This window comes from Budorcas taxicolor, chromosome 16, assembly GCF_023091745.1.
Source record: "Budorcas taxicolor isolate Tak-1 chromosome 16, Takin1.1, whole genome shotgun sequence".
NCBI lineage: Eukaryota > Metazoa > Chordata > Mammalia > Artiodactyla > Bovidae > Budorcas > Budorcas taxicolor.
Window position 1 is genome coordinate 67189123 of NC_068925.1, and position 26767 is coordinate 67215889.

Consider the following 26767-nt stretch of genomic DNA (forward strand, 5'->3'; position numbering starts at 1 on the left):
AAACTTTCCAAAGTATATCATTTTGCTTTTTACATTTTCCTAATGATCAATGGTAGTAAGCACATTTTCATGTTATTATTAGATTCCATTTATCAGTGTCTTTTTCCAAACCTTTTGCAGGATGTTTCTGTTCGTCTCTTAAATTTTTCTGATTCATTAAAATTTGGTATTCTGTGTTCATCTTTTTCTAAGCTAAAATTATATTAGTCCCATTATTCTCTCTGAGCAATGTTTTGCCGTCTATTCAGACATAGGCCCTTTTTAGATTCTTGTATTCCTACAAGATATCAACCCTAGATATACCCAGCTTAATAACTGAACTTTGCTTCTCACCCTTATTCAAACCCCTAAAAGAGTACTGAGCTTCTAACAGAGAAGCCTAAATCTTTTGTTAGCTCTTGTGCTAGTACAAGAAGCCGTGACACGCACTTGAGCACATCCCGCTCTGTATCTCCTGTACTTACTGTTCAGTTATCAGTATTACTCGTCTTTAAGACTCTTGAGAAACTTCTGGTCTTTTATGAAGAAAACTGGTACTTCACAGTTATTTAACCTTCAGATGATTTATTCAGTGGGTCTCCTGCTAACAGGCCCGAATTTGTGTGGCCTGGCCTTACTTAAGTATATGAGATTCATATATTGATATTTCCTTGTTTTCTCAGTCAGAGACTCTCAAATTTTTTGAAACAAAGCAAGATACAAAAAATACTAATACTATGGAGACTGTTTTCTGTGACTCACAGTCTTGTAACTATAATTGTGGAGATGCAGTAATGTCCTATGTCTCCTTTGCCTACCCCCTTAAAACTTTATAGGGTTTTTACAGATTATAGGGTATACTTGCCATTCAATCACTAAGTCGTGTCTGACTCTTTGTGACCCCCGTGAACTGCAGCATGCCGGGCCTCCCTGTCCCTCACTAGCAAGGATTCTTGCACTAATCATATTCCCAAATTCTCTTCCCTAATAAAATATGATTATGTAAGGAATTCTACATGTTGAAAATGGTAAAATATGTAAAACTCTAGAGGCCAAATATCAAAGCCCTATCCTTGAAAATCACAATAAAAGAAAATTCATACTTGAGTATAATCAATTGTTTCGTTAATTCAAACAGGTATTTTATAGTTTTTGCTACTGTTTTAGGATTCGGGTATGTTTCATACATTATTACGATTGAGACTGGTTATTAACCAATATCATTTCTAAACTACTCAGAAACCGACACTGGCAAAAAACAAAAACAAATTCTTTAACTTACACTGAAGCTATGCCATTTTCTCCTTATCTTAAAAACAAAACAAAACAAAACAAAAACAACCTTCTAAGTGCAGATAAACAGGAACAACTGGTCAATGAGCACTTTTTTTTTCCCCCTTTATGGAAACTTCTTATATTCAAAATATACTTAAAGAACATAATTTTAGCTACAGTGGCATCAGTGGTAATATGATAAAACTTTGACCAAAATATTCCCACATATTATTTGCATTAAGCATGTTACCTAGGAATTGAGAAGTGATTTCAAGGATTTCATAGTGACCCCCTCCAGTAAAATTTTATTTCCTTGTGCTAAATAAATAAAACATACACAGAACTATTTTAAAAAGTCATCATATTAGACAGATTCAAATATGCCAACCTAGTTTTAGTCTGGAATGAAACTAGTGATAATCAGGAACTACAGAGCCACCAGGCAAACTCATTTCCTTTCTTGGTGGTTCTTCATGGAAAAGAGGAGTGAAACAAGGTGTCAAAGCACCAGTGGAACACTTGGGGAAAAAACCTAATTTTCTTCTTAACCCAACTTAGACACTGGATAGTCATATTGTCCCAATTGTCCCATGTGCCTCTTTGCCTTCTCAGAGAGAAGCAAAAAACAAAAAAAAAACCCCAAACAACAGTCCTTATTTCAGATGTAAGATACCAGGTAAGTATTTTCCCACAAATACCTTAAGCTCATTGTTACTGGGAAAAATTTCTTTAAAATCTCCCCCCAAAACTTTTAGTAATGAAAAAGAACACAAACAACTTTTGGATAGTAATCCCATGGTGCAAGGATTTCCTGCAAAGTACCTTTAATATGTTTGCATCAACAGCAAGCATTAGGATGTTCTAATTTTGGCACCATAAGTTATATGTGTAGCATTACATAATACCAAGTCACCACTCCAACCAGTATTTATCCAAATGAATAGAAAAACTGAACAAAAACATAGTTCTGATAAGGCTGCATTCATAAACCCAATACAGTTTAAGGTTAATTTTTTCCCCACAATCAAGGACTGCTATTTTAGGATTGTTTTGTTAATGATAAAAAATAGGAATTATTTAGAAGATAAAATACTTCACTGTTCTTTACTGTTATATATAATATTGAGTGTTTTGCTATATAAAATATACCCCCAAAGAAGTCAAAGTATTTAAAAACAGTGTATCAAATAAAAATCACAGCCATGTTACTGTTCAGCAACCCCATTCAAATAAACATTGGTATTGCATTCTCGAAAAAAACCAAACAAACCAGTAGCTAAGGCAAAAGTTCTGAAGTTTGTATTCTGGGAGTATAAAACACTTCACTGCATACTTTTAAGACTGCCACTCTGCTTCAGTAATTTGAACCTGTGACATGTTAACTTCAACAGGTAAAGAAAGTACTCTGCTAAGAATACAAAAAGTTATAAAAAGGCAATCATAAAAGATTAAACCTTGGTAGGCATGTAAGCTTCCTTTTAATAAAAACAAAAATAGTCGCTGTCATCTAGTTAAATAAGTCTCTTTGTTGTAGAGTGTTCCAGTTACTGAAAAAGGGCCTTTTAAAAACAACCCAACTGCCTATATCTTACCCTACCCCTCTTGCCCCATAATACACATTTGAGGAGAAAGAGTCATTTAATGTGCAAACTGGCAAAACAAATGTGGAGGAGAGGGGACTTCTTGAAATGACGTGCCCAATCAATTCTTGGTTTATTCTTTTACAATATCAACTTCCAAAAAGTAACCAAAGTAGTCCTAAAAATACACAAAACAGACCTTCATCTTTGCATTCCTTTCCCAATAAACACAAAAAGTATGTACAGCATGTTTAATAATATGCAATATGCAAAAGCTTTGTGTTGCTGTTAGCAACATCTATACCCACCCACCCTCCTTATTCACAAAGTGTACCTCTACTAAACACAATTACATCACTAAGCCTGTTAGTTTGAAAGGGTCTTCAATTTGTTAAAACTGGAAAATCTTGGTATAGGGGCTCCACTCATTTGACTCAAGGTTATAGACTTCTACCGTATTCAGAAATTCATTGCCATCAAACCCACCCACTGCATAAATTGTGTTCCCTACAGTTGTAATCCCAGCATTGCTCCGTGGTGAAGTCATGTTTCCCATCATCTTCCATTCATTTCTAGCTGGATCATACATCTCCACACAACTGATGGCATGAGAACCATCAAAGCCACCACCTACAAACAGTTTTCCTAAGAGAGAGAGAGACAAGGTTAATCTGGACAGGCTAAGGAAGAAACCCTTAAATCTGTCTTTTGCTAAAATCAGTGGTTCTCAGTAGAAAAGCCCGTTCATCCTAACTAAATGTGGCAAGCATTCCCTAGAAGCTGGGAATACAATAGAGTAAAATTGATAAAAACCCATTTGCACATGTAAGTCAGGCAATTTAAAGGAAGTGTAATTCTCACAACAGTTCTATGAGGTTGTTTCTATTACTGTCATTTCACAGATGAAGAAATGAAGAACCAAGAAGTTAGAGAACTTGCCTAGAGTGCACTGGAAGTTTTCTATTAGTCCAGTGCACAAGAATGAAGATTACAGGAAAGAAGGCTTAAATAACTGAACATTTTCTAGACCTTTCCAATGATATAAAAAGGTTTTGCTAAAGAAATTTCTTCTTGGAAACAGGCAATGAAATGAACTATTTTCAAATATACATAGGCAGTTAATTGTTAAATTACTTTCAAATAAAATGTTAGCATTAAATATTCTCTGTAGCTTAGGGAAAAAACTTTATTAGGGATTCTCAAAATCCTTATTTTCTCATCTGATTGTCACTTAGCCTACCTGTGTCCATGTACTTATGAAAGAATTGACAAGGCTCCCTAGGCCCAAGGCTGCAGGCCAGTGGGCTACTTACTGGTGTGCCTACACACTTAGGCTCTTACCAGTAGAGCCACAAGCTTTGTTCCAAAATAAATACGTAAATCAATAAAATGGATGTGAAAAGGAAGCTGTCTATATAAAATGATTTGGAAAGACTTGTTTTACTTTCAATTAGGCATGGAGTAAACTAGATGATTTGTATTTCCTTTGTTTTACAAATTCTTGCTCTAAAGAAACAAACTCAAACTCCAAGATGAGGCATCAGGAGTGTGATTTATGGAAGAAGGTGAATATATTTATGCTGTATACCCAGTACCGAGTCTCTGATTATTAGAAACTTCTAAAAGACAAACCACCAACCCTCACTGCGTCAGAAACGATGGCTGCTTCTGAACTCTTAGTTACAACAGTGCATATTTATTACTGACATTCTCTTGGAATTTTAGAACAAACTCTTGCCACTACCCATTCCTCAACTCTCCAAATCCCAACACTCACCGTCAAGAACAGCCACTCCAGCTCCTCGCCTAGCCACGTTCATGGATGCAATTAAAGTCCAGGTGTTGTTTTCAGGGTTGTAACGCTCTACTGTGTTCAGACAATTCCAAGACTCTGCGCCTCCAATTATGTACAGATAACCACCAAGCTCACAGACTGCAGACTGGTGTCTACCTATAAGATCAAGTCAAACCAAAATTATTACTGTATCTCCCAAAACTATAAGTGTGCACTGCACATACCGCTGACTCAGAGGTCTTAAAAAAAAATACTTAAAAAGAAAATCGACTTACGAATGTTAAGAGGTGCACAGCTCGTCCATGACTTTGTTATAGGATCAAATACATCACAATTTTTCAGTCCTTTTTGACCATATGGATCTGATCCACCAACGATGTATAATTTCCCATTCAGAGCACACACTCCTACGTGATTATAAAGTAAGGTTAAAAATTGATAAACTTAATCATCATACTTAAGTATGGTTTAAGTATTTGATTATCTCAGCAGAAAAGTATTACCTGCATTACAACGGTTAGTTCTCAATTCTGGAACAGGAGTCCAGTCATCTATGTTTGGATCATACATCTCTCCACAACTCAGGTCATCTGAGTGACCATTTGATCCACCTACCACATAGAGTTGGCCCTAAGCCAAAAGCAAGAAATTAGCATTTCTGCCATTGTGAAGTTAGCAGAAAGCGCTAAATGTGGGCTGCTTCTTCCTGCAAAATAATATACTTACCATGAGTACGGCCATTTGAAATCGTGCTCTTGGTGTCCTCATGGGAGCAAGAAAGGACCAGTGATCTGTGTGTGGATCATAGCATTCAACTGTTCGAAGACATTCCTCTCGGTTATAGCCACCTGGTAGAAGAACCACAAACAGTTATGTTTAAAATATTAAACTGGCCCAGGGTTTCTGGTCTAGAATGTTTCAAGTAATCTGTACAAAATCAGAAAAAGAATTTTCATCCACAAACTTAATAAGGCCCCATTTTAACTAAGTGCCTGTTATTGCTGAATGACAAAATTATCAGTGTAAGTTAACTGCTTTGTCTTAGCTTGAAAATTAGGAGACAATTACTTACTTTATAGTTTTTAAGGAATTAGAGACAGACATTAACTTGAAGACAAGGTGCTACAACAGTACTGACTCTCTGTCATCTTAGAATGTGATAAAGTGGAATGCTAGAGAAGAAGGCATATTAAACCCTGTCTTCCGAAATTTGCACGTCATGAGCAAGGGTAAACATTTGCTTAAAAGACTTAGCCAGTTAAAGCTTTTGGCTAAGTCACTCATTCTTCTGTTCTTACCTGCAGCTATGAGTTTGCCATTCATCTCTGCTGTCCCCAGACCAGATCGTGCATACTGCATAGGAGACATGGGCTTCTCTATGAGCTCATCTGGGTGCATCTCAAAACTTAAACTTTTAATAAGTTTTGGAGTACTTGTTGGTGAGCTCTGTGGGCTGTTTCGCCCATGAAGGAAAATGACACAGAAAATACCGTCCAGTACAGCCAGGCACAAGTAAGTGTTATCTGTAAGCACAAGAGTTCTGTGTTTTTAAAGATGCAATTTTTATTACTTTTGGTTGCTGTGGTGATCCTGCATTGGACTCCAGACTCCAGACAGGGATGACCTGTTACTCTTTTCCAAATTTAGTTGCTTCTGAGTTTTTTCCTCAATCAACTTGATATGGTTCTAACTTAAAACTCCTTCTTAAAAAGAAATAAACCAAAGGCAATCTGACAAGTGTAATACACTTACTTGAAGTCTTCTCCGAAGCAACGATTTTCCACTCATGCTTAGGGCTTTGTATTGTAGCATTTGGAGAAGACAGACATCCAATGGAACTGCTACTTATCTGCTTATGGCCATTCTCACGTGGTGGCTTTTTCTGCAAAATCAAAAGGCAGCTACAGAGACCTAGCCAAAGACCATGCCTGGTGCACCTGTGCTCCTGAGCTAGTCCACAGCACTGGATACTCAGTGCCCTCCACTCACGCATGACGTTCACTGCACACCTAGACTGAACACAAACCAGCACTTCCTGACTGACATGCGCCACTGGCATTCTTCCACCTCCACTTAGTAAGGAAACAACTGTACCTACCCTGGTCAAGAAAAAGCTCAAGTTCAACAATTAAAACATTGCAGATCAAGTAGCAAAATACTCAAGGGAAGAACAAAAGGAACCTCCTCCCTCATAATCCACATAAGCTCACACAGTCTTTATATTAAGTATAGAATCTCCCAAAATACGTTATAAATCTAAAATAGCAACAATTAACTGAGAGAATACATTTAACTCACTATCTCCATGAAACTGCTAAACTTAACTAAATCATATGGACTGGTGTCATCCTTCAATGTTAGAAAAAGTGAGCAGACATATCCATCCAATCTCTGAAAGTTATTTTATAGGAAAAAAGTGGCAACTACAAGAAACATTTACAACTATATTTCTTTAGGATTGCCGGAAAGGTATTATAGAGTGGCTTTTTAGACAAGTGAAAGTGTGAGTCGTTCAGTTGTGTCCAACTCTTTGTGACCCCATGGACTGTAGCCCGTCAGGCTCCTCTGTCCATGGAATTTTCCAGCAAGAATACCAGAGTGGGTTGCCATTCCCTTCTCCAGGGGATCTTCCAACCCAGGGTTTGAACCCAGGTCTCCCACATTACAGGCAGATTCTTTACCATCTGAGCTACCAGGGAAGTCCAGATAAGTAAAACTACATAAAACCACAAATGTAAAAAATGGTACTCAGAAATTAATAAAGCAGTAACACTAACAGAATCAAACATTCATAAAAGAATACACAGGAACATAAAAGAGGGAGAAACGAGCAAAGCTGCAAATTTCCAAATGACTATGATTACACTGTGCCCTCGTGTACTAGTTCCCTTTGATGGTTTTCTTCCAATTCCTTGAGCCCTAAATACTTCTAAGGAATATGATCACAAGGCATCAGAAGAATCAAGACTACCCTGGCAGGAAGTGCCTGCTGAATGAACAGCCACCATCTTCAGTACCTGGCCAAGTTTGCTCATCTATTTTGGTCCCCCGGGCCAGAGCCACATGGGTAGGTAGGATCTCTAAAGGAAATTTCTCTTTAGAGTGGAAGAAGGAGGACATGTGACAATAGAGAAAAAGATTCTGGTAGCTACTTGAAGCTGGGAAAAAACTACCAAGTTTGGTGTGGGCAATTCAGCAAATGTGGTTGCAGTATAAGAGGCTATTTTGAGAGAAACAGAGAATGTATCATGGTAATGGTTTTTATCAAATTCCATTTACACATTATATACCTAGGTATTATTGGGTACTTTATTCACATCATCTCTTTTAATTCAGGAAGGGCAATACACTTATCCATCTGAGAGACAAAAATACTGAAAATCAGAAGATATACAATGTGTAAGGCAATAAAACAATAAAAATTAGGAATTCTGAGTATAAAGCCACTGTTTTATACTATGATAGTCTTGTTTGTATCCTCTGCTAATAGCAATTACAAGGTACATAAAACCCTATCCCAATCTGTGGGAAAAAGGAAGCCAAAGTAACACAAGATGATGATGGCTTTTACTGCAGTTAAGAAAACTGTTCTAATGTACGGCTTTGAGAGAAAAATCAATGTGAAAGAAAAAAGCATGGTAACAAGGATGACTACTTAGTGTTATTAACTACAAGCCTTATACAGAAATGCTGGTCAACTCTTTTATATTTCTTCCAGAACATTTTCAAACCGAATTCTTTCCTTTATCTTCAAACTTTCCCATATCAACTCTTCCTATCAGCACACTGGCCTACAGTTTGCCTCTGAACTCCCCTCCCCAGGGGGTGGTCCCTGCTGGCTCTTTCAGCCACCAGCACTTCTCAAGCTACGGGTTTCTTAACCTTAGTAACTTTTGGGAAATTACAACCATTAAAGGTTACAGAGTGGCTTCCTTAAAACCAGTATAGATGAGAAACCCCTGACCTTTACACATCCCCTCTAAGTATGATTTAACATAGTCAACAATTCAGTCTTTCAGACTTTTTTCTCCTATGTTAGCTAGCTTGACCACCACTCTGAGGCTACTGGCTACTTCTCAACCTCACTTCCTATTTCTGAAGCCTAGTGTCTCCTCTTCCTTCTTACTTCATTACCTCTATTCATGGCACGTCCTTTGAATGAGTCACACTTGTCAGGATCCTGCTCACCCTCAAATTCTTCCTTTTCCTTGATTTTCCCAGTCACTAAGGACCTTTGCAACTAGAAACATCTAATCTACCCTTTTCCCTTCTCCTCAAATCAAGGCTCATCATCTTTTTTTTTTTTAACCTGAACTACTACTACTGCTTGTAATAGTCTACAGAGTAGTCTCACAAGCTTTCCTCTATCCTCTGTACCTGGTCATAAAAATAGGATTTGATGCTTTTAGTAAGTAAAAAACAAACCACCCCCCACCTCCCCCAAATCAGCTGGAATTTCACAACCCAGAGAATGCCACCTAACAGTTCACTGTCTAAAATACGACTAATGAGCTTCTAGATCTTGGCAGTATGGAAACAACCATAATTTGACCAGTCCCCCTGCTGCTGGACTGTTGCCCAGTTTTTCACTATTATGAAAGTTGTGAAATGTGTTTGTTCAGATCACTCTACTCCCTTGTCTAAAATTCTTTGAAAGCCCCCCACTACTTGTAGAATAAAGTACGAAGCCCCAATCAGACTATATTTACCGACTTTTCCAGTCGTGAGACCTGCAACTCCAAGAGAATCTTCTTGTCCAGGTATCCTTTGCTACCTGACACACCTCTATCTGCCATGCAAACTCTTCTATGTCCTTAGACGGCTCAAGTGTTGCCTTCATTGTGAAACTTCCCTGGTTTTTCCTCTCTTGTTCTACCCTCCCTGAATGTCTTTTGTAGGTAATGCTTATTAGTCTGTTCTGATTTACCTCCTCCTGTAAGGTCCTGGAAGCAGAAACTGTGTCTTACACATTTGGGGGCCCTCTTAGGTAACATCATGGCCTTCTACTTAGTAGGCACTCAACCACTGCCTGATCAAAGAGTACTTAAAAAAAAAAGTCAACCTATGATGTTTGGAGACAAGGAGAAAGATAGCCTCAATGTTCAGAATGCACAAATTTACACCCAAAACCTTCTGTGAAAATAAAAATATTCAGCCACTACTGACACAGAACACCCAATAATATCACCATATAGGTTGTTTTCTGAGTCTACCATTTACCTTTTAATTACTAAAGGGAAACATCCATTAATTTGGGTCAACTCAGCCTACTTTATAGCTCATCCCTCACAAATACAATGCTGAGCTGAAGGCCAAACAAAACCAATACATACTGTATAACCATTTACATAAATTTCAAACATGGGCAAACTAAGGTAATGTTTCAGAAGTTCAGATAATGGCTCCCCTTGGGGTAGTGTAGGGCAAATGACTGGGAAGGGGGCAAGAAGAAGGCTTACAGAATGCTTGAAATCTTCTCTTCTTCATCCAAGAAGTTTCTAAACCAAGGGTTTTACCACTTGACACTTATGATCTGTACTCTTTCTCTATGTTATTTACCCATAAAAGAAAAAAGTTTATACCTGGATTTATAAAACTTAGGTTTAACAGTCATTCCTCTGGCAACTATTTTTTACAGTCCAACCAAAAAACCGAAGAATTTCTATGTTGCTTCATCTTATTGGCCCTTTTTCTTACTACTTGCAAATCCTATTTGATCGAGACAAAAAAAAAAATTTAAATGGGGTTTCCTAGTTTGCTGTGTTAATTTCTTTTTATGTGGCAAAACTGGTAGTAATGCTAAGAAAGATAGGCTGGTTTTCCTCCCGCAAATGTTTCTGTCCAGTTATACCAATGAAGTTCTTTCACTTTCCTTCATTAAAGGAAAATTTCCATACACTGTAAAATGCTCTAATCGAACTTTACCCTGAGGTTACCTCAGATGTGCACTGTGTACCTGCACAAACTGAATGTGGTCATCATCACTGCCAAACACCTCAGCCTGTCCATCTAGTAGGTTCCCATCAAGCAGCTTGTGATCAGCTGAGTAGTACAAGGTTTGAACCTGCAAAACAGCAACAGAACACCCATGTGGCTACTGTCTCCATGGCTACTCCACTACTATGCAGATCACACCACGCCTCACGGTAACCTCCAGTGTGCTTCTTGAATTCTTGACATCTTACTCTGGCAGGATCCCCAAAGTAAAGAAAACATGTCATGGTGGTAAAAATTTAAAAAATAAAAATAAAAAATAAGATACAGAATCTTCTAATACTGGCTGAAGAGTCCTTGGCTTGGTTGGCTTGAAAGAAATCTTCATTTTTTTCATAGCTTCCATGATACAGCATTAAGAAAAAAAAAGGGACCAGTACAATATATATACTCTTAAAGAATGTACATATTTACAATAAAATACTGAATATGCTTTACACTTTCGAAGATAAGTGGTTTAATATGTATAAACATATTCCTGTCCTGCAGGCAATGTCAAAAAAAGAGATAAAAAAACACAAATGCAAGAGTTCAAACAACCTGCACAGTTACTTCCCTTAACAGATGCAAACACATGGCTAATGCATCTGATTTGCAAGTGGGAAACCGGACAGAATTTAAAGATCACCTCTTCGCCTTTTTAGAGTATAACGATAACTGGGTTTCTAAAGGCCTAACCGATTTGGTAATACGCCTTTCGTGTATCTGAAAGGCTTAAGTGGAGGGATAAACTCAAGGTCAATTCCACTGTTTCACCTGCATGTTTAATTCCCATCATTTCTCCATCGATTTTTCCTTGTGTATTTTTTAAAAAGTAGCCCAAGTTAAGTGAGTGACTCTATGTATGAACAACACCATTGCAAGACACAAAGCTTTAAAGATAAGAATCCTGTAAAGGAGTAAACACCATTAAATCATCATCGTTCTCTGCCCACAGCGGATTTTTCTTAGGAGAACTGGGGCAGGACTGCTGCTTCTTTACGTGTCAATACACTTGAGGATTCTTCTTGTTTCTTCAGTCTTGGGTATCCTAGTTTTGTTAATAAACCTATGGGGAGATAAATCAATGGGGAGGAACAACCATTAGAAGCTTTTACCTACTTGTCAAATTTAAAGCAAAAACCTGTGAAGAAAAATTAAGAATCTACAGAAAATTTCAGTACCACCTCCCATGTCTAAAGCAAATTACATGCTACTTTAAAGAAAGTTAACAGCACATAATAAGCAAAGAAATAAAAAAAAAAAGAAAAGCAGAAGACCAAACTGAACAGTTCATTCAGCTCACCTGGACACCCCCCCTGTTTCTCAGCTTAGGGGTACCTATAGCAAAATTTAAATTCTTTAGGGTCATTGTTATAAAATAAAAGTGAAAGGGAATCCTTCATGTTATAGCAAAATCATTTTTAATAACTGTTGAGTCCCATTTACTTTAAAACTAACCTCTTCCATCAGCTCTTCCAGACTGTCTCCATTCTCCCAGATGCTACGCTGCACCCAGTTGATTACCTTTGTATACAGTTTGCCATTACTGGGCAAGCAAACATTATCTTCAAGCATTACCTCCAGCTAGAGTGGGGAAAAAACAAAGACACATGCATCAGTGTTGAGCCCCTTAATTCTCTATTTCATAACAAAGCTGTCACAGATGCCCAATTACACTCCACACATTTATTCTAATTTATAAGAATTATAAACCAGTAGCCAAAAAAAGAAAAGTAAACAAGCTGCTAGGCAGGAAGCCATTACACTGCTAAACATAACATCACTTCAATGAACTGTCATTTTCATAGTCATTACTCACTTGCTTGAAACAAGAACAAAGATGACATTCTTGGAACTAAATAGTATATATCTCTGTATAGATTTACCTTCACATCTTTATTCTTTATAGATTTTACCTTTAGCCGTGGAAGTTTAAGAAACTCTTCCTCTTCTGAAATTTGTAACAAATGTTCCTGAATGTAAGCGTCAACCTTATTCAACAAACGTGAGTCTCCCATACAACTCGCAAAATTTCGGTAAGAGATGCAGCTGGTAACATCCATTCTAGATAGTAAATAATCACCACAAACCTTGGGGAAAAAAATATACAAGGGTCAACATTTACACACACTTTATTTAACAAATATTTAATATTCATTGTTAAGTACTATGTGACAATATAAAAATTAATCAAAAAAATTCACTGCCTTAATAGAACAAGTTAAACTGCAGGAAGAATGAAGTGAAGTGAAAGTCAATCAGTCATGTCTGACTCTTAGTGACCCCATGGACTGTAGCCTGCCAAGATCCTCTGTCTACGGAATTCTTCAAACCAGAAAACTGGAGTGGGTAGCCGTTCCCTTCTCCAGGGGATCTTCCCAACCCAGGGATCGAACCCAGGTCTGCCACACTGCTCCCATCTGAGCTACCAGGGATACATGTATACAAACAATAACAGCAAAGAAGAACACACAAATACAAATAAGCATACAAATAAGCCATTTAAAATGTAACAAATTGAAATGCTATGAAAAGGTACATGGAATGTTCAGACAAGTATCTCCCACTAGAATGACAGACAAGGCTTCATAAAGGCAATTATCTGAACTGGCCTCTAGAGGGGAAATGATGTTGAATGCAGATAGGTACTAGGCAAGATGCTCCAACAATTTAGTTTGGCTAGAAGGCAATGGCACCCCACTCCAGTACTCTTGCCTGGAGAATCCCAGGGATGGGGGAGCCTGGTGGGCTGCCGTCTCTGGGGTTGCAGAGAGTCGGACACGACTGAAGCGGCTTAGCAATAGCAGCAGCAGAACAAAAGGTAAGAAAATCAGGAAATATTTTGGAGGAATAGCAATTAAATTAGGGAGAGCCTGGAATGCTAACCTGAAGGACATGTGCTACAAGCACAGAAGGGTTTTTAAGCAGAGTGACATGAGAGGAGGGGAACAGGAAAACTTCTTCCTAAGGGGCCAGATGGTAAGCAGCTTAGGCTTGTGGGCCATACTTTCTCACAACTCTTCAACTCTGTCACTGCAGGTAGAAAGCAGCCGTAGACCACCTGCGCTTGAGAGCCACATTCCAATAAGACTTGATAAAACCAGGCAGCTAGCCTAAAGCTTGGTTTACTGACCCCTACATTACAGGATTAAAACCTTTTTTTCTTCTATAAATTATTAATGCCACTTCTCAGTGGCATTAAATTCTAGAAAGAAAGAACTGAGAAATGTAGAAGAATCAAGAATTAAGGGTATGAGTTATAGGATTAACTAAGAACAATCAAGACTAATTATCTAAGACGAAGTGTGACCGTTACTATAGCTAAACAGTTAAAATTATATACATACTCACATCTCTAGGGAGGAAAGGGGGACATTTTCAAGTTCTTGAGACCAACAGATGTCTTATGACAAATTATACAAACTAATTCTATAAAGTAAGACCCCTGGTAACATTACTCCTTGTATATCACTTCTGTTACTCTACCTGCTTTACACGGTCCATTTTCAGCTTTTTTGCTGCAGAATAAACATCTTTGACTAATTCCTTATCAGCTTTCAACCTATTGGAAAAAAAAGGTTCTATATCATTTATCATACTATGGCCTTAAAACACAGATTCTTAAATAAATTTAGAGGGACTTGGAATTTCATTTCCTAGTTATATGATGTACTTCAGAGAACTTACTGAGCAGTGTAGGCATAATTCAACAAGACTTCAACAGCTTCCGGATTGAGATCATCAAACTTAACATGAGAAACTCGGTGAGGATCACTGTCACTATTAAAGATTTCAAATAAATAGGGACTGCAGCAGGCCAGGACTGCTCTGTGTGCTAACATCTCATGGCCACAGACCTGCAACATCAGGCATTAAAATTAGAAGCACTGTGGACTATGTATTTCTCTAGCTAATTACTACATCGTACCCTTCCTCTTACATTTCTAGGTAAATCACCGTCTTTTAAATTTATTTCATTAAATGCCTCTTATGAGAGAGAAAATAAGCCAATCCAGGAATATACGGTTTTCAGTAATGAAAGATCAGTTTTGGAAGTTTCCAATTAAGTTTTAAATACCTGAAGTCGAACATCACAGAACTGCCCACTTTTCCTCAGGGCATTCAATTTGGCAACAGAAGATTCAATGAAATTTTCATCTTCAAACATTAAATATCCATTGGGAATCATTTTTCCTTTTAAATTTAGCTAAAGGGCAGAAATAAAGCCAAGTTATTTTTACTTATAAACAGTGATTTTTATAACATTTTGAAAAGTAACAGTATCTTTAATTTTCAAATTCCATCCTATCAACAATACAGAAAAATTTTATCACACAAAGAACATTGCTAAAACACTGGCACTGAATGTCCAAGCCTTTGCACCCCTATACTTTGGTCCTAAGTCTTTTTAGGAATTTGTACAGTAGTGGTATGATATCCTAGCAATTTTGGCCAGGTTTCTATTAGTACACACACTGTGAAGGGGAAGAAAATGGAAACCCAGCCCTCCCCAAATCCATACAACAAGGAACCGAAAAGTCTAGAAGGATGTGAAGTGGTCATTACATACAGATTCCTTGGATTGGGGCTACAGTCACTCCTTTAGTCACAAATGAGAAAAACTGATAAAAGACTAACTTAAATTCTGTTCCCTTTGCTCTACTCAATATTCTATGATAACCCAAAGGAGAAAAGAATTGTATGTATATGTGTAACTGAATCACTTTGCTGTACACCTGAAACTAACACAACATTGTAAATTGACTGTATGGCAATAAAATTAAAATAGTTTAAAAAATTCTCTTCCCTTTCCAAGTTTCATTTATTCTAAACTACTTGTCTCATAACAATACATGTTAGAAATGTATGTTCTTTAAAAAAATTTCATTTCACTTTTTCCTGTGAACAAATGGACTACTGGCTACACAAAATGGTACGAAAAGTGGTAAAACAAGGTTTCAGGTTGAAGTAAGTGATTTATTTAAATTCAAAACAGTTTACAAAAAAGAAAACAACAGGAAAAAAGTTTTGTTTTTTTTTTTCCTACAAATACTATTGACTTCTCCGCCTTTTAAAAAAATTATGAAAGGATGCTGGTGTACTTGGCACAGTCTTTAGGAAAAAAAAGTGTGCACTGACCACTGAATATTCACTTACCTGCTATACTGGTGAGAACAGTATTTCTGGGATGCTTTAAATAATCCAAGAACAAAGGAAACTCAGCACTTCGGCGAGGTATGAAGACAGGTGGTTGAAGTGAAGGCAGAGGAGTCTTAACCTCTAATGGTGATGCCAAAACTATCAGGCTTGAAAATGATGTAATCAAGTCCTTTAAAGCTATAGACACGAATTTCTTCTGTGATAATCATGCATCATAATCTGTAATAATGAAAATTTTTGGATATTCAGAATGATCAAAGAATGTAATTGATCTAGGTAGATCATGCTGATCTTAAAGACATTTCAAGATAAATGGCACAATACAGAAAATAATACAAATGTAACTATACCTAAATATTTTCATTTAACTTGCAACCACTCAGGTGATTTTAAAAAAAAAACCAAACTCTCCCCAGAGAGCAGGAGCTAGTAACTTATCATTTAAGTGAGATATATAAGAACAAATGTGAGTGAGTGAGTGAGTGAGTGAAGCCGCTCAGTTGTGTCCAACTCTTTGTGACCCCGTGGACTGTAGCCCACCAGGTTCCTCCGTCCATGGGATTCTCCGGGCAAGAATACTGGAGTGGGTTGCCATTTCCTTCTCCAGGGGATCTTCCCAACCCAGGGATCAAACCCAGGTCTCCCTCAATGCAGGCAGACGCTTTAACCTCTGAGCCAATATTGGTTAATTCTAATATTTGTTACTGTGAGATTGTAATTAATACACAAAGGTGGTCTGTCAGCTTTCACCAGCCAGCAGCAACCTTCTTTATTTCCAGACGTGTATACAATGTTACAGTCAAACCAGATACACTGTTTCCCAAACATGCTCTGCATACTTCCTCATCTCTGTACCTTTGTTCAAGTTTTGTTTTCTTGGAATACCCTTACCACAGCCTCTGCAGATGACATTTTACCTTCATAGAGCCCCCACCAAATCCCCCCAGCTGAGAACAGTTTCTCTCCATCCTTCACATACTGTACCCTCTCTGAAAGTGTGTTTGTGTGATCTTCCAGCTGGTCTATTCTGGGCTGTGTACCTGCTTATCTTCCATGATTCAAGGTCCCTTGAAAGCAGAGCCTCTGTCTTGTTTATCTTTGTATCCTTCCCACCACCACCCCACCCGCCCCGGCAAACAAGTAGCCTAGAAACCTGAATATAAAGATAAGTAATTTGTTGAAACAAACTAAATAAACAAAATGGAAAATATTAATGTCTGTGCTTTATGTGATCATTTTTTCTCATATTCAGTAATAAACTACCAAAATCAAATCTGCAAGGAAATCACACTCAATCCTCCTACCTTGTCTTTCCCCCTTATTTTCACATCATTAACTAAAGTGTCAAAGTCAGCTGGTTCTTTTTTTAATTACCTGAACTGCTATTATACCAATGTCTAATTCTGCAAACCAGAACTAAATAAGAAATTATTTAAAAGATGTGCATACTTAAAAAAATGGAAATCTTAAAACTACCTGGATTCTTATACATCAATCAAGCCCACAACCCTGACAATTATGTTAATATGAATGGTTTCTTACCCCAGAACCCACTTAAAGGCTAATCCAATTCTATTTCAACAAATTACCGTATTAAGTTCAACAGTAGCACAACCTGAATCCTGTATGCCTTCACTGGTTTCTCCATAGCTTAGATTTTATCTCAAAGAAACCTGAGTATTCGGACTCCAATTGGGACTGTTGTCAATGCTTATACCTGCAATGAAACTATTTCATACCATCGTGTAATACTGACTTCCTCTGCTGTTCACTTGCATCTAGATTAGCTAATTCAGCTCTTCTTAATTCTATGTACAGAGAGAACACACTATCTAAAAGAAACCCTAAACATTTCCAGCCAATATCTAGCCCAAGTTAGGAAAATCTATGCAAGGGTGAAAGGGAGGAACCATTCTATGCAAATTACGTTAGAAATGATTTAAGTGTATGCCCTCTGAGAAACAAAACACAAATGGAGATTTGTAAGTATTTTAAGCCTTGACCAGTTTTATTCAGTATTTCTTTGTAAACTAACCTTCATCTAATCAAGACTAAAAAAATGGCATCTACACACAAACATCTTGCTTTACTGCACTTCACTGTACTGTATTTTGGGCTTCCCTTATAGCTCAGATGGTAAAGAATCTGCCTATAAGGTAGGAGACTGGGGTTCGATTCCTGGGTCAGGAAGATCTCCTGGAGGCGGGCATAGCAACCCACTTCAGTATTCTTGCCTGGAGACTCCCATGGACAGAAAAGCCTGGTGGGCTACAGTGCATGGGGTTGCAAAGAGTCGGACACAACTGAGTGACTATACCACCAAAGTACTGTACTTGACAAACACTGCTCCCCGCCCCCCCTCCAAACTGAAGGTTTGGGGCAACCCTGCATTGTCAGATGATGGCCAGCATTTTTCAGCAATGAAGTATTTTTAAATTAAGGTATATAAGTTGTTTTTAAAGACAATGCTTTGGACACTTAACAGACCCAAGTATCGTGTAAACATAACTTTTATATACACTGAGAAACCAAAAAATTCATGTGACTGCTTTATCACAGTGCTGTGGAATCACACTCACAGGATCTCTGAGGGTATATTTGATAACGTCAAAGTTCTACCTCAAATTTATCTTGGAAAACAACAACAGAAACCCAGATGGTTAAAAATCACTTTAGTCCTTTGGGAGAAAATAGCTCAGTTGGTAAAGAATCCGCCTGCTATGTGGGAGACCCCGATTCAATTCCTGGGTTGGGAAGATCCCCTGGAGAAAGGAAAGGCTACCCACTCCAGTGTTCTTGAGCTTCCCTTGTGACTGAGCTGGTAAAGAATCTGCGAGCAATGCAGGAGACCCCGGTTTGATTCCTGGGTTGGAAAGATCCACTGGAGAAGAGATAGGCTACCCACTCCAGTATTCTGGCATAGAGAGTTCCATGGCCAAGTCTATAGGGTCGCAAAGAGTCGGGCATGGCTGAGCAACGTTCACTTCACTGGAGAAAATCTGGAGCAACTCCTGCCATACACATTTGTACAATGTTATTAGTTTTGCAACAGAGTGCTACTACATTAGTGTGTGTTTAGTCGTTCAGTTGTGTCCGACTCTTTGTGACCCCATGATGGACTGTAGTCCGCCAGGGTTCTCCAGGCAAGAATACTGGAGTAGGTTGCTATTCCCTCCTCCAGGAGATCTTCCCAACCCAGGGATCAAACCCAGGTCTCCCACATTGCATGTGGGTTCTTTACCATCCGAGCCACCAGGGTAGGACTAGGCGATTTTCTAGTAAAGCAAGGTCTCAATATGAACCTCATCTCTTTGATGTCTGCTGATTAGTACAACCCTACTTGATTTCAAAAGCTAACTCAAGTTCACCTGACATTTAAATTAATGCAACAAACTTAATTACTGTGGCCTCACTTACTTTCACCCCCACCTCCAAATTGGAGGAGTTCACATCAACTTCTGCCTACAAAAAACCATGTCTTTCAAAGTTCACATTCACTCTCACTGAAGTCAGCAAGGGCAAATTAAGTTTTAAGCCTTTCCAAAAATTCATAGATCTTCCTCTGGTCTATGAAACTCAATGGAACAAATATGTGGGTAGAATTTTTTTTTTTATTATTTGAAAAGCCAAGGCAAAAGCTCCAACATCCCAGACTTATAGAAAAGTATAAAAGTTAGAATTTTATTTGATATTTTAAAAATACATTTGACAAATCCACTTTTAAAATGAAAACTGAAGTCAAGTACAATATATTCTGGTAAATACACTTCACTTTTTTAATTTGGTCAGTGCAAGGAAAGAGAGACAGACGACTCATATATAAATAATTAAACTACTTTAGTAAAACCCAGGAGTTCACATGTTACCAAAGCTCCCCAAAGATTAGCTTAACCCAAATACAATTCAGTAAGTCTTATCAAAGAGATGTTAAAAAAAAAAAAGCCATAGATCTCCCTCAACATTCTTGGGCTTTCAGTAAGAGTGAAATAAAATGTTATCATCAAACTTTTAAAGCCTCCTAAAAAAAACCTCAAGGCAAATTACAAGCTTATTTAAGAATTACAAGCTTGTTCTTTAAGTTGGGTAGCCAACTTAAAGAACAGACTTTTGAATACAAAGAAAATGTACAGATATTTTTAAAACTACAAGTTATAGATTCCCAATATCTGAAATGATCCATCTATATACAACAAAACTCACCAAACTCACTCACCCACTCCATGCCATTAACCTTGTTGTTCTGTAGTTCTTACATCCCACATACACTTATGGCTCCAAACAGATGGCAGACACAGTTTGGAATGTGATGCTCATGACACAACGGACCAATCAGAAAGACAGACAAGCCAAGCAGTGAAAACACTTCACCCAAAAGGGGGGAAAGATAGGAAAAGCACAAATATTCCAGAAACTGCAACAATTTCTGTTTCAACAGACTTCGGTTTGCAGGATGCATATGGTCAATAGTAGGAGAGGAAGTAAGGGATCAACATTAAGGTGATTTAAACAGAGCAGAATTTTTAGCAGAGGCAAAAGACACTAGCAGAAACATGGAGGTGGTCTGGAGGAATGGGTAAAACATGGGAAATTATTATACCCTTGCTTTTCCTAAGGCAACAATGATATTTTAGAGACGATATTTGGCATCATTATAAAACTCAATATTAAACTTAGAACTCAAAAAGCATGAGAGAGACATTTTTAGTTTGCTGCATGCTTAAAGTCGGGAAGGAAATGAGGAATTTGCTTTGGGATATTTATACGGCTGATGTACCTGTTGGGCATCCAGGTTGATGCCAAAAGTGTTAAGGATAGTGAGGTGTAGGTTTTGAAATCATTTACAAGGTGGTAATTAAAATTTCTACTTGAAGGTGGCAGGGAATGAGATGGTTAGATAGTGTCACTGACTCAATGGACATGAGTCTGAGCAAACTCCAGGAGATAGTGAAGGACAGGGAAGCCTGGCATGCTGCAGTCCATGGGGTTGCAGAGTCAGACAAGACCTGGCGACTCAAGAGCAACAACAAATTAAAGTTCACCAGTGAATACAAGAATGTATTTTCTGTGGTTCTGACAGAAAACAGAAATCACTCTCTTATTCATTAATTCTTCCATTTACACTCCCAAGCACAAGGTAGGGGGAGATTCCCAACCTTCTTGTAGATTTGAGTATACAACCATAACGTTGAAAAGTCAGTGAAATGATTTTTAGGGGTACTTCGTCTAACATCAATGATTAAGACAGTTCCCCAACAGAAAAACATTTTAAAATAAAAAACCAAAACACTTATTTGCAAAACATATTCAACGGCCACCTAACATTCTTCAAGCAAGAAAAAACAAAACCCCGCTCCAAAGTAAGTAGCAAAAAGACACTAATTTGAAAACAAAACCTGGAATGCTGTTTTGAGGGCAAGAGGTGGAAAAACAGAACTACAAGATAAATTTAAAAATTAATATGTATTAATAATGACAGAGATTTCAAATATTAGGAAAACACAGAGGAAAATTATTCTGGGTCTCTTTTAGGTCAGTGATGCTAGTTCAGTTTTCTCTCTCACTACAAATTACAGACATTTGACAAGTAGCCTGCCAGCTGGTATTAAATTATGGGATTCTCAACCCAATTCTAAATAGTGTACGCCTCGCCTTCTGATACACAAATAACGACTGCTCCTTCAGCATCTTTCAGGAGAAGTTTCAGCATGATTATGCCTAAAGCTATTCAATATTTTCTTTTCCTTAACCACCAGTGCTAGAATAATTGGAAGAAAATATTGTCTCAGTCTAGTCCCTGCTACACTTGAACTGTTTATAGTAGTACTACGCTTGCCGAGTTGTTATTTACTAGTGGACAGAAGGTCACCACACACACAGTCCTCAAAGAACAGCTTGATGCCAGCATGTTCCAGCCCTCCATCACTGACAACAGATATTGGGTAACAAAATAAATCCTTTAATAGGCCTCAAAGTTTTTGAAACGGCAGCGGCCTCAAACAATAGATCTAATTTGTATTGGGGAAAAAGTAAAATTTCTAAAGTATCTGTGGTTCAAGTTTCCCTAGGGCTAACCCTCAATCTGATCCTACTGCCTGATACCTTCTTACCATCAGGAGCTTACAACCAGTCGCTACGCAAAATGCGCAGAACGACGGAAAAAGAACAAACCTCTCTGCTGATATTTTTTTTTTGGCGAGGGGGCGGGGGGTGAGGGGGTGCGGCGGGGATGGGAAACAAAGCGGCAAGGGCCCCAGAGTGACTGTCTGGAGAGCCCTGCAGTCCCAGGCCTTCATCCTCGCGCGGCCCGGCCCGAGACCACTCCGAAGGCCGGGAGGCAAGGCGCCCAGCGTCTGCACACTCCCGCCCGGGATTGGCCCGGCCCGCAGTCATTCAGCGCCGACACGTCAGGGCAGCAGCTCCCTCCCTCCTCCCGCCCCCTTCTCCCCGCGCTTGGCAAGAAAAGCGGGCAACGTGGAGCGGGAACAAAGGACCCCGCGGCCCACGGCGATCGGGAGCGCGGTGCCACCCTACCCCAGACCCGGGAGCACCGACTGGGCCCTGGGCCGGCTCCCCGCCCACAGTCGCCGGGTCCTGCGAGGGCTCACGGGAGAGAATCCAGACCCCGGGCAGACACCCCCCCCACACACACACTAGGCGGGGTTCCTGACAGCAGAAACGGAGATTCCCGCGCCCTCCTTCCGGAAGGTCTTGACCCAGGCCCCCCGAGGACCCTCTCAACCCAAAACTTCTCGTCCCTCCCGCCCTGCTTCTTCGGCCGCAGCGCTCTCCGAGGCGGCCCGCCACCCGCCTTTGGCCGCTGACGCGACCGGACAACCACGGCAGCGCCCGGAGCGCGGGGTCCGCGCGGCGCCGGCTCCTCTTCCACAGAGAGCAGCGGCTGCGGCGACTTGCGGACTTGCACCCCGGGGACCCCGCACCGCTCCGCGCTTCCCACCCTAAAACCCCAGCCGCTCGCTCCATCCGTCAGCTCGGAGTCTGGCTGCACTCTGCCCTTCCTCCCCCGGCCGCGTCAGTGGGATCAGCGCAGATTACCTGGCTCATCTCTGAAGAGATGAAAAAACTCATCTCTGGATCTTCAACAGGGAGCAGGAGGAAGCGGGCGGCAATCGGCCCAACCGAAAGCGCCTCGAGGCAGCGAAGGAGGGAGCGACCGAGCGAGGAGGGGACGAGCGCACAGCCCCGCGGAGTATGTGAGGCCGGGAACGCACCGGGAATTCGCCGAGACCCGCTCGCTCGCTCGCTCGCTGGCACAGCCGCGCTGGAACCGAAGGCGGCGAAACTGCACAGCAGCCCCGAGCGACCGACCTCCACGCGCGTCCCGGAGACACTGCCGCCGCGGCGGCCCGCGCGCGCCGCACCCCCCTAGCACGTCACCACGTGAACCGCCTTCGCCGCGGTCTTCGCAGCCGCCAACGCCTCCCCGACGCTTCCGGCTGGAGAGCCGGCAAATGACCGGCGAGCGCAGCAATATCGCCCTCGAGGCCCCGCCCACCTATGGCCCCGCCCCCGCCGCCCCGCCCTTCTCCTCGGCCCTATGCGGTTCCGTCCTGCGCAGCTCAACTAGGTCAGCGCAAGGTGATCCCTGAAAGGGGGGTGCTTCGGCCGCGCCGCCTCCCTTATCGCGCCGTCGGCCCTCCTTTCCCTCACCCCCGCCACCCTCTCTTCGCCGCTTCAGACAGTTCGGGCACTGGTTCCCTCCAGGCGCCCTCACCTGTTCTGCAGTCCCTGGAGGCACAATAGCTTGACAGATCAGACGTGGGAGATTAGGTTTTTTCGGCGTCAAATGTCCTTATAGGCAACCGCCCTAGACCGGAGCTGGCCACAATGGACCTAAGAGTCTGTAGCAGCCAGTCCGCGTCACCTTTGTGGGTGGTGGTGTGCGGGGAGAGAACGTGGTGATTGTGAGGAACAACAGAAGCTCGCTGACAGAGGGGCGAGAGGATTCAGTCACTTTTGAGAAAACCATTGGAGAGGTCAGAGAAGACATAGTATTGTATCAGCGTTGCTGTGAAAATCTGTTTACATCTGCTTTTCGTCCCTGAGATCTTTTTTTGTCTGAGTGCAGCTCTTCTCTCAGAAACACTGAGTCAGTTCTTTGCTGGACTTGCCCTCTTGGAGAAAGAGAGTAACCTTGAGAACAGATAGCAGCCTTATTTCCACCACCCCATCTTGCCCCCAGGAGGCGAACCTGTTAAGGGGAAGGGAGACGCTTGACAGCAACTTCATGTGACTCTGAAGGGCACACTGGAAAGTTTCCTAGATTGAAGATGAGGGGATTTTGTGAGGTAAACTTGTATAAGAGTTTGGCAAAGGCTTCCAGGTTAATGTGTTAGCTTATCCTGATTTGGCGAGGGCACTTAAGCCATCTAGGCCTAGCCTTGTTTGTATCTGATCCCTGAGCTTAGAGGATATTTCTAGGAGCTCTTCGTCATCAGTCATCACTTCCTACTGCTCGTTATCATTAACTATTTCATGTACGCTTATAGGAGCAGAAAAATAAAGGGGCCCTTCATCTGCAATAGAAGATTTACAACTTTTATTGCTAAAATATTGAAGCAAGGAGACTTTTGTTTCCAATTTAATTGTGGGTGGAAACGAGGACCTAAGGTATCTATTAGTATGGTTCTTATGTTTCTAGAGGAGAAAAAGACTGACATTTGCCACTGGGCTCTTGTTTTTGTCTTCAGATAATTGTCAGCAGTGTTCACTTTTATTGCAAATGAAACAGAGTACATACTTTTACCTTCTTTTAATACCATAGACTTCATCCTTCCAGAGAGAGAGTATGAACTGCCCACTTCAGGTAGGCACATGACTCTGTGGCCTGCTGTACACATGGTCCCTCTCGCTGTACTCTAAACAGTGCCTTTGTGACCTGAAACAGCCAACACTTTCTTAAAGCTACAGTGTGATCAATCAATGCGTTTTTGCCTCATGTGGAATTTCACATTTGTGTGTACCTTCTGTATGAATAATGGCATAATTTATGCATTCCATTTGTCCTCCAGGCAACTCCAGGTTTAAACCTATCTATCCAGTTACTGTATAATCCAGATGAAAATTTAGCAGTGGAACACCATGGGCTATTTCAGCCTGGTAAAGTAACCAATTATAAGATTTCACTCAATATTTTAATTACACAAGATATATTTTAACAGTGTTTAATATAAAGGAAAACTATTGACTTCTATTTTATGTCATGCACTGAGAACGATAAATTAGGAATTGGTGGCTACCTGCAATCTTTCTACTCCTCTCTGATCCTGCTGTAAATGTTGCACTTGTGTTTTGTTCCTTATGTGTTAGTTTGCTAGGGCTTCTATAACAAAGTACCACAAGCTGAATGCTTAAGTAACAGAAATTTATTGTCTCACAGTCTGTACTTCTAAAGTCACAGTGTTTGTAGGGTCCTGGTTCCCCTGTAGGCACCTGAGAAGGATCTGTTCCAAGCCCTTCTTCTGGCTTCTGGTAATTCCTTGATTTGTGGCAAAAGAGCTCTAGTCTTTGCATGGCCTTCCCTCCATGTGCCTGTCTCTGTGTCCAAATGTCCTCTTTTTATAAGGATTAGAGGCCCACCCTAACCTGGTATGGCCTCATCTTAACTAAGTCACCAGTTCCCAAAAAGATCATACTTTGAGATATTGAAGTTTAGGACTTTAACACAAATTTTGGAGGGGACATAATTCAACTCATACCACTTCAGTTCAGTGTTTCTCCAGATTTGGTCCACACACACCACATTTATCAAAATAACCTAGATGTTTTAATAGAAATGCAGGTTCCTAAGCAAGTGATTCTCAAAGGCCAGGAATGGTTTTTTTTGTTTGGTTTTTTTTTTTGCCCTCAGGGGACATTTGGCAGTGTCTGGAAACGGGACAGGAGAGAGGTATCTGATATCTAACAGACTCAGAATGCTGCTAAACACCCTGCAATGCACAGGACAGTCCAGCACAACAAGAAAATGATCCCACTCCAAGTGTTAATAAAGCATGGGCTTCCCAGATCACAGTGATAAAGAATCCACCTGCCAATGCAGGAGACACAAAAATGCAGGTTCAGTCCCTGGGTCAGGTAGATCCTCTGGAGAAGGAAATGACAACCCACTCCAGTATTATTGCCTGGAAAATTCCATGGACAGAGGAACCTGGTAGGCTACAGTCCCTGAGGTCACAGAGATTTGGCCACGACTGATCACCACCAAGAAGCTATATCCTAAAACTGCTAAACCAGACTCTCTGGGATAGAGGCCTGGAAGTCAACATTTGACAAGCATCTCAACTACTTTTACCCACACTAAAGTTTGGGAAGCACTTCAGATACAAAATCCTTTTCTTGGAATATATACATGCTCCGTTTTGTTCCAGATATTAGTTACCTCTCTTATTTATTAGCCATGCTAATTATAAGATGTTAATCTAACTAAATATGACAACTTAGCAATTGCCTGAATTTCTGAGTCTTACTGTAACATTCATTTTAGATTGGAAAGCTGTTTCTATTTTAAAATTTCTGTTCCACATTACATTATTTTGGATCAGCTATCTACATTTTCTAGATGCCCTTTGTCTAATCAAAATTGTTTTGAACAGGAAACTATTGCTAGTTTCTGGCTTGGCAAAGCAGTGCTTTGTTTGCTCCAGTCCACTGGTCTCTCCGGTAGCCAGAATGACTGACTTGTCTATTTCATATATTTCTCTCATCCCTTGAAGTAATGCTGCTCTTCTCTCAAATTCTTTCTCTTCTTTACTTTTGGCATTTGAAAATATTTTTAGGGTATATTAGTGGTGTCTTAAGAGCAGAAAAAAGAAAATGGTAGTGTCATAAAAGCCACCAGAAGCACAAGGGAAAATCTTAAAACTTCCATTAAAAAAGGTCATTGGAAATTATTATGTGTTTCCATGTATAACAAATTGAGAACTTGCCTCTCTAAAAAACTGCTTTAAGTATTCCGTTTTAGAGAATGCTTAGTTGCTCAGTCATG

At 40.1% G+C, this 26767-nt stretch overlaps 1 protein-coding gene across 1 annotated transcript; it reads right to left on the bottom strand.

Moving 5' to 3' along the window:
• Nucleotides 1-1559: 1559 nt before the first annotated feature.
• IVNS1ABP (influenza virus NS1A binding protein) lies at nt 1560-23211 on the bottom strand. The gene is made up of 15 exons (XM_052653612.1): nt 22819-23211; nt 15763-15984; nt 14684-14812; nt 14293-14462; nt 14092-14167; nt 12522-12695; nt 12064-12189; nt 10586-10693; nt 6382-6511; nt 5928-6152; nt 5356-5477; nt 5133-5259; nt 4905-5036; nt 4612-4785; nt 1560-3479 (listed from the first exon to the last, which is right to left on the bottom strand). The coding sequence occupies exons 3-15, from the start codon at nt 14792-14794 to the stop codon at nt 3226-3228; spliced, it is 1929 nt and encodes a 642-aa protein (XP_052509572.1). The 5' UTR covers nt 14795-14812; nt 15763-15984; nt 22819-23211; the 3' UTR covers nt 1560-3225.
• Between the last annotated feature and the right edge of the window lie 3556 nt (nt 23212-26767).

Bases quoted from the DNA above. Each gene is read 5' to 3' on its own strand.
- IVNS1ABP (XM_052653612.1), bottom strand. From the start codon at position 14,794: ATGATTCCCAATGGATATTTAATGTTTGAAGATGAAAATTTCATTGAA. The intron at 4,786-4,904 runs GTAAGTCGATTT...TTGATCTTATAG, and splicing joins CTGTGCACCTCTTAACATTC to GTAGACACCAGTCTGCAGTC. The intron at 3,480-4,611 runs GTGAGTGTTGGG...TCTCTCTCTTAG, and splicing joins TGGAGTGGCTGTTCTTGACG to GAAAACTGTTTGTAGGTGGT.